The 10,060-nt window shown below is 47.3% G+C and overlaps 1 protein-coding gene across 6 annotated transcripts in view; it reads right to left on the bottom strand.

The window, feature by feature from the left end:
• Nucleotides 1-1,019: 1,019 nt before the first annotated feature.
• BCL9 (BCL9 transcription coactivator) overlaps nt 1,020-10,060 on the bottom strand; it is an 83,383-nt gene continuing 74,342 nt past the window's right edge. For 5 of the 6 annotated variants that reach the window (XM_045544839.1, XM_045544843.1, XM_045544844.1 and 2 more), the window contains 3 exons: nt 6,216-8,457; nt 4,721-4,981; nt 1,020-3,397 (listed from right to left, as the gene is read on the bottom strand). In XM_045544839.1, coding sequence (XP_045400795.1) covers nt 2,280-3,397; nt 4,721-4,981; nt 6,216-8,457 — 3,621 coding nt within the window. In that variant the 3' untranslated portion in view covers nt 1,020-2,279. The remainder of the gene's footprint in view (nt 3,398-4,720; nt 4,982-6,215; nt 8,458-10,060) is intronic. The other variant, XM_045544842.1, reaches the window with a different exon arrangement.

Below are 10,060 nucleotides of genomic sequence, written 5' to 3'. Positions count from 1 at the left end.
TGGGTCAGAATTCTTTAACTCCGTTTTCTCACCTGCAAATGAGATGATTACCCCCTATTTCACAGGACCCCTCAAAACTCAGCACAAGGAGGCATATGGAGGTGACCAGTAGAATAGGGACTCATCAGGCGTTCATCTCCCCATTTTTTTTGTTGTCTGGGGCACTTGTGTTACTGAGAAGTCAGGGCTGCAGAAGGTGGAAAAGAAAACGGCTCTCAAAAACAATTGTCGGAGAGAAAATCTCAGACTGTGAAACACCAGCAGAGCCCAATTTGTACGAGTTTGTCTGCAGATGACTCTGCACCTGCCGCTCCTTGCTTAGATTCTCTCACCTAAGAACAAACATGCACACAGACGCCCACTCACTGAGCTAAAAACGCCTACAATGCAAAGAAATACACACACCAGAACGAAATTAACTGCACAGAAACACAACAGCGAGCTCTCAGACACACACCTTGCAGGATACACACTGATGTCCTGAAGGCGTGTGGGGTGGGACGTGAGCTGCTCACAGCCTGGCAAGGGCCGGCAGAAGGGCCAGCGGCGAGGGGCAGAGGTGGCACCTGGGTGGGGACCACAGAAACCCACGGACTGTGCAACCGGTGACTTGCAGGTATAGTAATAGCATTTTACCTTAACAATACCAGGGACATCTTTTAGCTTAAATAACTAAAAATATACCTTTGGCTTTCTTAATTACTTTATACCATTAAATTGGCCCTCACAAAAATTCCCATGAAGACCATTAATTGCCCTAGAGGTAAAGTTCAGCAATGCTCCTCTGCTTATAGCCAGGATTTCATGACTGAGAAAGGAACAGTACAGGATGAACCTACATGAGTGGCTCTCCCTCAATGGCAAGGCATGCGCTCTATTGGAGGAGGCACTTTTGTACACTCTTCCTACCCATGACCCTATGATCAACCCCAACACAAAGATTCTATACTTCTGGGTCACACGGCAGCCAGCATGCCCAACACTAAACAAACAGGAATCCAAATAAACAAAAAAGGCAGTTCGGTTTTGTAAGAAACAATATATTTTATTTTTCTGACACCACAGCTCTGGCGAGTGGTTTTGTACCAAATTTAATGGAGGTTACACAGAACGTTTTACGCATGGGAGGGGGAGGCAAGGGAAGGAACCACAAAATTTAAAACAAAAACAAAAACAAAATCCTGGATAGCTTTTAGCATCTGTTCCACCCCCACATTAATAAAATTCACTTGGGAATTCCTAATAAAAGGAGGACAGAAAACAAGGTGGGCAGGGAAGGAAGGGTACGTTGGGGAAGAGAAAGACTAAGGGGAAAAAAGAGCAGAGAGCATCCCGAGGACAGACCTTTCCCTCCCGGAGCCAGGAGGACGCCCGGCATGGAAGGCGAGGCTTCGCTAGATTTACTTCCCCAACACCGTGTATTGCAGCTGCCAAAGCGAAAAAGAGGGAAGCAGAGGGTCGCCAGTGGGGGCACAAGGGAAGGAAACACACTTAACTGAGGAGACAGGGCAAAATGGGAGAGAGAAACAAGAGAAAAAAGTGACGGTGGGTTGGCATATTGGGAGAGACACACAGTGCTGAAGAGCACTTGAACTGAAAAACAAATGTCCTAAGCTTTGTTATTTTTAAAAAGAAAAACTCCCCCCTCCCCCCACCCCTCGCTGAACTTAGTTCCTTTTTTTGTGCTTTTCATTAATACTCTGCTCTGAGGTCGTAGTTTGGTTTTTCTATACACTGGAGTTGAAAGAAAATAGTCCAAAGGTCTGAAGATGGATTCTCCACCTAAAGTAAACAGCCCAGCATTCCTGTTCTCCTCTTGCCCCAAAGACTAAAGTCTCTGCTAAAATCCCTTTTACAATATAGTACAGTACACAAAAAAATAAAGCCCAAATCAAAAAAAACAAAAACAGAAAAGAATCCTGGGAGAAGCCAGTCCAAAGGACGTAAACATACAGAGAACGGTGCAACACGTGACCGATGGCAATTCTCAAAGCACGGCTACAGATTCCCAAAAGGAGGTGCCATCATGGGATACCCAAGTCCACAAAAATAATTTTTAAAAAATAAATCTTAAAAAAAACACACCTGTTGATTAAATGAATAATTTGTTTTCAGGTAAATCCATACATTCTTGAGTTCCCCCCTCCCCCAAAGCAGCCCTCGGGTCTCTGATCTCCTATTGCATGACCAATAGCAAGTACTCCTGGAACTCCCTCAAAGCAGCTCTCAGGACCTGGAATCTCATCTTGACAAGGATCGGCACATCCAATCTTAGCAGCTTAAAACATCATGTTTCCTGGGTTGCCAGGTCCTTGGCTAAATCCACCCATGCCCACGTCAGCAGCCATGCCCCGGGGCCTCATCTGTGGGGGGATCATGATGTTCTGTTGGGGTCCCATCATGCCCTGCATGGACATCATCATGCCTGGAGAGCCCACAGGCCCAGGGTGGGTGTAGAGCCCAGCAGGCCCCCGATCCTTGCCAGGAATCATGCCCACAGCAGCAGCTGGATTGCTCATCAGGGTGGGCTGGCCCGGCATTGTAGATTGTGCTGGTGACATCATCCGATGGTGAGGTCCCATCATGCCTTGCTGCAAAAAGGCTGGTGGTCTCATGGGGTTGTGGCCTGGCATGGATGGAGCTGTACCAAGAGGGATGTCCGGAGTTCCCACTGGCCCTGGACCACCCATGCCAGGTAACGCTAGTCCCATTCTGGGGGCTTGTTCGCCCATCATCCCCTGCATGTGCGAAAACCCAGGTCCAGGACCCTGGGGCTGTTTCCGGCCTGGGACTTCCCCTCGAGGGAAATATTGCAGTGTCTGGCTAGGTTTCTCCGATGGAATAATGCGGGACAGATCAAACTCAGGTATTCCGGTGGCTCCGGGTCGGATGACCTCCTGCAGATCTGGGTCTGTAAACACCGAAGGCATGCTGTTCCCCAGGACAGTGAAGGAGTCAGGACCCCCGGGGCCTCCAGGCTTGCAAAGTGCTGCATCTGCTGAACTTTGGGGCAGGTTGCTGGGGCGGCCAAGGGGGCCTTCTCCTGGAAAACCCATCCCTCCTGGGAAGCTGCCCTGCCCCCCGCTGGGGCCATTGTGAGGGAATGGAACCTGCTGTGGGGGAGACTGTACTGGAGGGAAGCCTTGGGGGAAGCCCATCCGTCCTTGAGGTACCATTGGTGGTTCCTGGGACCCATGCCCCATGATAGGATTGTGTGACATCAAGCCAGGCCCCATTGGGACCCCATGAGGAGGTATGTTGGGTCCCATGGCATTCGGAGAGGGCATCTGATTGGAGTGAGAAAGTGGCTGGGTCATTCCCATGGGGCTGAGGGTTGGCATCGGAACCACGGGGTTTGGACCTGAAATTCGAGGATTCTGTGTATTAATGCCCATTCCTAGAAAAATAAAGATATCAAAGGAATCAACTTAACCAAAAGCAACTCAGAAAAACTATAATAAATCAAATTAACAAAAAAATTATTGTGCATCTAATATGCACAGTAGTATGCTGGGAACATATAATATACAATCCCTACCCACAATAAGATTATAATACATTTGGGGACATATAAACCAACAGCTCCACAAGACAATATATTACTGAGTCTTATCCTGTATGATAAAGGAGTGTGTAGACGATAGCAAGGAGGAAATTCTCCTGTGTGAAAAGTTATAAATTAATACACAAATGAGTGTAGTCCTCTTTATTGGAGACATTTAATACAGAAGAAAACAATTTGCCTGCATGACTGAAGTATGGCCCTTTTGGAGAAAAAGGATTAATCAGATCTACAATTCTAATTAACAGAAATAATAATAAAACCCAAACAGGCCTTTTTTCAATTGGCATTATTTTGTATTGCCTTGTAGAGAAAGCATTTAAAACTCTAGGTTACATGAACTGTTAAAGAAACAATAACACTTAATGGAAAAGGAAAGCGCACACATTCTACTACAGTCTCTGGGACGTTTAAATATTTGGCCTCTCTGTGGAATTACCGCTGAGTATGGTAGGGATGGTGCTTATGCTGTCCACGGAGCATGTCCTAACCTGGTTAGTTAGGACAAACAGCATTCCTAACAATCAGAACAGAATCGGAAACAATCTGAAATCCATGGCTGAAAAGTCTTGGTCTCTTTGCTGATCCACCCTCACTATCCCAGATTATTTCCTGTTAATGAGGTTGGCAGGGGTTGGGTGGGCTGGGTACAGGAATGAAGGCATACAGAATGCACAGGGAAGGGAAGAATTTTATTATCTCCCTAGTCCTAAAGAAAGGGCTTCTCTAGGAAATAGGGGCTTTCCACTGTCTGAAATCCTGCGGCTGCTTGTGGTTTGAGGCTGCCCTTCCAGGAAAATATTTGAGAGCTAAGGGCATTCCCATCAGCATGTTCAAAAGAAACCGCTTTCAGTATTGCCACATGAGGACCAAAAGAGAAAAAACAAAATAAAAAACAAATTTGCAAAACCCATCCACGTACATAGGCACATCAGAACTATAAGGAAATCTGCTTTCTTACAAACAGACTCAAGCTAATTAAAAATTGTTATCTTCCTCTAGTCAAGACACTTTAATTCTACTGCAACTAACTTAGATGGTACATTTTTTTAACTTGTTGAACTTCTACCTATTCAGGCCTCCAGCCATTCAGAAAACACTTCAAGAGGTTTCTTTTGTTCAGCACTAGCTCCATGGCCTCTTTTTCTGGTTTCTTACCTGGCATATTATTCATTGATGGCAAGTTGGGAGAACGAGCTGGAGGGGAGTCATCATCTGAGCTGGCCACAGTCTTGATAGCATCGTGGTATAATGGGGTAGAACTGGGCATTGCAAACTTGGACATTCGAGACATCATAATAGAGAGTGGGTTCTGGGAAAGGGTTGGCTCTGGAGGCATGGTGTAAGGTGTGCTAGAGGGAAGACTTCCAGGGATATTCACAGAGGCAGGCTGGCTGGCTGTAGGAGGCGGGGGGCCACCTAAGAGAAGAAAGCAAAACAGAACAAAAATGGGCAGGGAATTAGATTCCTTTTGAAGGCTATTGGGCCCTATGATTATGAACTAGCAAGGCCAGCAGTGAGACAGATGAACAGGACAGTGTTATTAGACCCAAGACACAAATCATCAATCTTCTAGTCAAGCTCTGTGTGTGTGCAGGGGGAGACTGCGGCGTGACATGGAGGTGACGGATCAGCAGATGTGAAGACAAACACGCCAGGAATGTTAGAAATATTAGTTCAAGCTTGGGGAAAATATGGTTTACAGACAACGATTTCACTGAATAGAATGTGAAATAAGTGGATCTCTTTCCCTTGCCAATCACAGTTTAGAATTCAACTCAGGTATTAGTATGCCACGAAGCCAGACTAGTGATCCAATTCCAGGTACTAACCACATCACCCTATCCACATTCTTAATTAATTTCCACAACCAAGATGCCTGAACTAAAAAAGTCTGAGTTCCACTGTACTGCTTGAGTGAGCTGCTATCCCACAGAGAGAGACACTTTAGCATGGCAGGATAAATCTCCTCTCTTACTTTGATTCTAGTCTTTCTCAAGTGGAGATGACACCAACCTAGTATTTACACCTTGGCACTACTTCCACTGACCACCTCTGGTCCCACTCACAAAACCACCATCATCAGCAAGAGCCTCTCCTAGGAAGAAAATACTAATAAATTGTAGCTGATCTTTGAGAACAGCAGTCTACCAAGGAGAAGGCTTTGGTAATTGTTTCTGTGGTCAGCACGTACTTATGAAAACCACGCAAGTCTTAACAGCAGCCTCCCTCCTCTTTGCTTAGGATTATACTCAGAATCTCTTGACCTGAGGGCAGCCCCTGGAAGTGGGTGGGTCCAGTATTTAAAGAAGCCACATTCATCCACTGTTAAGACATTTTATTTCACCAGCATATGTTCACTGTTCAAATGTAAATTACTCTGTGAACCGACATATATTTCCCATTTCCCCTCTTCCTTTCAACAGTTCCATCTGACATACATATTTTTTGCCAGGATTAGACACTTTTGCATAATCCCACAAAAGTACTGATTATGCACCTTGCCGCAAATACGTCCATTTCGGCAAAAACTGCCTCCTCTGGTTGTATAATCAAGACACCAGTTTTCTTAAAGTAACTTACTTTCTTAAAGTAACCTGTTCTAGCCATCTCCAGCTACAAGGTGCAACCGTGAGGATGCAAGCATACTGACCTGACTCTACGCTTCCCAGCATGGCTGGGGAGGCCATGGTGAGGGGTGCTTTATGGTTTGGAGGGATCCCAGGACTCTGAAGGGGAGGTTTTGGAGAAGAGGTCCATCCAGGTGATGGGGCAGGAAGTGATGGAGACTTGAGGTGGACAGGTGAAGCAGCAGCAGACCCCAAGACAGGGGGGGACTTAATGGAAGCAGCAGCAGCTGGGCCCGCCAGCATGCCTGCCAGCTGCGATGGAGTCTGGGGGGACTTGAGGTTCCCCGAGGGCGAGCCCAGCATTGGGGACTGGACTTGGTGCATCGTGGGAGATTTCAGAGGGTTAATGCCTGGGGAATGCACCTGGCCGCTTGCCACAGATATATCCAAGGGCTTCCGCCCCAGGCCACGCTGAACGGGAGGAGCTGTGTTGAGGCTGCTGGGGTTGCTGGAAGGGTTGAGAGGTAGTGGTGGCATATGACTGAGCCGGCTGTTAGTCCTTTGGTCGGGCCCAATTGGTTCTCTGAGATTCCGCAAGCCACTGCTGCTGCCTGGACCCTGAGACATGGGAAGGAAGGGCCGAGGGCCCACACCATACTCCTGCTGAGGGTGCTCGCCGAATGGCAGGGGCACCATCTTCTGCTGAGCAGGCAGCACGTCTGAGCCACCTGGGCGCAATTTCATCATTTCCTCAGGGCCCGCCCCAGCCTCTCTCATCTTCTGAGGTATCATCTGAGAGTTGGATCCCATGCTGACATTTAGGTTGACATCTCCCTTCATCCCACTAGGAACCATCCCAAACTCAAGTTCCCGAGCAGGGCCTATCTGTGGAGGCATTCCTTTTGGAAAGTCACCCCTAGAAGGACTCAGAGGGCCCTCAACTGGTATTCGAGGGAAAATGGGGTTATTCCCAGGCTCCATGTGGCGTTGGGCGCCAGGGATCATCCTATTCATCTCCATGCTGGGCCTGATGCCTTCCATGCTCATCCCTGGGGGCAGACCCAGCTGTTTCTCTGCCAGCTGCTGTTGAAACAACTCTTCAGACAGTCCTTGGGGATTTGGGAAGCGTTCCCCTCGGCCAGGACCACTGAAAACGCCCTGGCCAGGAGGAAAATTCCGACCATCTGGGATTTTTGGCACATCATCTGGCCAACTGACTCCAGAAAGACCTGCTCTAGATGCTGGGTTGGGCACATTTGGCCCCTCCATTTCAGAGTTAATCATTCCTGCAAATCCAGGGAGGCGCATCTGGCTCCCTGGCATGTTGGGGTGGGGAGCCATGCCCCTCGGAGGCAGAGAATGTGGCATGTTGATACCATCAGAAAATGGCTCTGCACCGCCAGGTGCCCAGCCTTCACTAGGGGTCATCTGGTATGGAGGGGGAGGCCCTCGGACCACTCCCCGAGGCCCGTGCTGATGGACCATCATATCCTGGAGGGAGCACTGCTGGACCACCACTTGTTCCTGCTTCCTCCTTTTCTCTTCATAAAACTCCTGCTGCAGTTTCAGCCACGCTATCTGCTCAGGAGTCATATGGTCCAGGTGGTCGGGTCCTATGGGCCCAGGCTGGGAGTTCATAGATGGTGGAACCATTTCATCTGGAGCAAAGGGCACATCTCTATGTCCTTGAGGGCCAAATGGAGCTCCCACATCTGTCCGGGGCCCAGGTCCCTTACCTAGGCTTTGGGATTGAGCCATCATGGCCTGTATTGGCCCTTCTGGCTTTTTCTGAGGCCCATCTAATACCCCAGTATTCTGCTGGGGCCCCCCACTTTGTGCTCCTGTGAATTCTTTCTCATCAGGGAAAAGCATACGCTGGATATCTCTGAGAGTTTGTAAGGAGCGCTCTCGGTGCTCCAGCTGCTCCTGAGATAGGCCATCGGGGTTCTCACCCAGCGTGGGGGGCTCACCACTGGACACTGGTGGAGGGGGCGGGGCTTTGGGATCTGCTGAGGAGCTAGTGCTCCCCTGGGAGACGGGGGTCACTGCTCGATTGTTGGGTGTCGAGTTTGGCCCGGTACCATCTGGGGGCAGTGGAGTGGAGCTGGCAGGACTGCCTACAGAAGGAATCAGTTTGTTTTCTACCCCAGGACTATCGTGGTCCAGGGGACGTGGGGCTGCGGCAGGCTTGGGTGCTGGTGCCGGAATGGGTGGAGTTGGCTGCAGTCTGGTGTTCTGGGAAGAGTTCTGGTCCTGGTTCGCTGGAGCTGGGGGCTGTTGTGGGAGGGGTTTCGGATCATTCCGAAGGACAGATATCTGTGTGTTCTGAAGATAAACGAGATTTTTAAAATCATTGGTAAACTGAACAGAAGAGCAATTAAAAGAGCAAGATATGTTACAAAGGACTTGTTCCAGTCCCATAAATCTACACTGACACTTGCTGTAGAAATTGTTCATGTACGACCCCATTTTGGACATGGAGACATTTTTATTTTTACTTTTCTTAAAACTTACTGTCAAATACCATCCTCTTTCCCTGGCTGAAGATTAGATTTCAATAACTTTATAAGCATGCCAGAGGAGAGCCACTCTGCCAAAGTGAATACATTTGAGTATCTATTTCCAGGAACAGGTTTGATATCACATGTCTACTACGTGTTTCTGATTCTGAGAGAGATTAGTGTCTTGCTATGTGGGAGGCTATACCTAACATTTTTTTCTTTTCCCTGAAAGTACACTGGGTATGTAGACTTCTCACTGTCAATCAAAAGGTCTCATGCTTCCATCTGAAAGAGAAAGCGTAAGTCACTTGCAGCATTGTGCTCTACCGGCTGGAGGCAGCGAAGAAGCCTGCTCCATTTCAATGTCTCCTTGAAGGGCGACTGCTGAGGCACTCCCCTCCGTGAGTTTCCAGGGGGCCTGACATCTCTGGTTTCTGTTTTTGGTTTGTGATCACTGATTCATATTTGATAAGAATTTGCATATTAACTGTAGTAAGATAATCTGCAGGCAGGAAGTGTCTGTGGAGAAATCTGACGCTATCTAGCTCATGGTGTCTCTTGATCTGTTCTAATAGACAGCAGACTGCCCTTTTAAGAGGTTGGATGATTGCCTTATTATTATTTATTAAATATCTAATGCTACACTATGTGCTAGGTAAAAGCACTCACAAGAGGTAACACGGACATCGTGAGTGTTTGGAAGAGGGATGTGTATGTTTGGGTCTAAACTATGGCACTGCAGAGACTAAGAGGATACTGAAGACCAGAAGAGCCTGGTCTACAGACTCAGTCTCAGAAATCTTTCACCAGCCTCCAGATCCCTTTTTTGGTGTTCATCTGCTCCTACTTGTTCACTTAATCCAGTCTGTATTTCCAAACCATTAAGGCTTTTACTTCCCATCTACTCTCTGGAATGTGTCTACCTGTGTGCAAATGTGTAAACGAATCATTATGTGTATCTCTGCATATGAACAGTTTGTGTTGTACATACACAAAGACATATCTTTGAGTGTTTACATTCTGTGAATATATATACGAATGTTTCACTTGGAGGTGCCCATGCACATTTAGATAAGATTTGTGTGGGTTAGACTGGCTGAATCTGTATGACTCTGCATAGTCAAAAGTGTATTCTGTGTCCACAACTCTCTAATTGGAGTGTGGAGGTCACATGAACTCCCCTTCTAGTATCATTTTAAGCTTGGTTTTATTGGTCAGGCTTCGTTTGTTAGTTGTGTGTGGGTGCTGATTACATATAGAGTGACTATGACAGTAGAAATCGTTTAGTTTCACCCTTGTCATTTTAGATTTGGAGTAATGGTTTATTCCCAATTCCCTCCTTAACTCCTTTTCTGATTTCATTTTAGTGCCAGAGAAGATAGAGGTGATAACTGCATTTGAAAACTGTCATTAAGTCAATAAAATGT

Source organism: Lemur catta, chromosome 3, assembly GCF_020740605.2.
Source record: "Lemur catta isolate mLemCat1 chromosome 3, mLemCat1.pri, whole genome shotgun sequence".
NCBI classification, from domain to species: Eukaryota; Metazoa; Chordata; class Mammalia; order Primates; family Lemuridae; genus Lemur; species Lemur catta.
The sequence above is the reverse complement of the archived record's forward strand: the minus strand, read 5'-3'. Positions and strand labels throughout refer to the sequence as shown.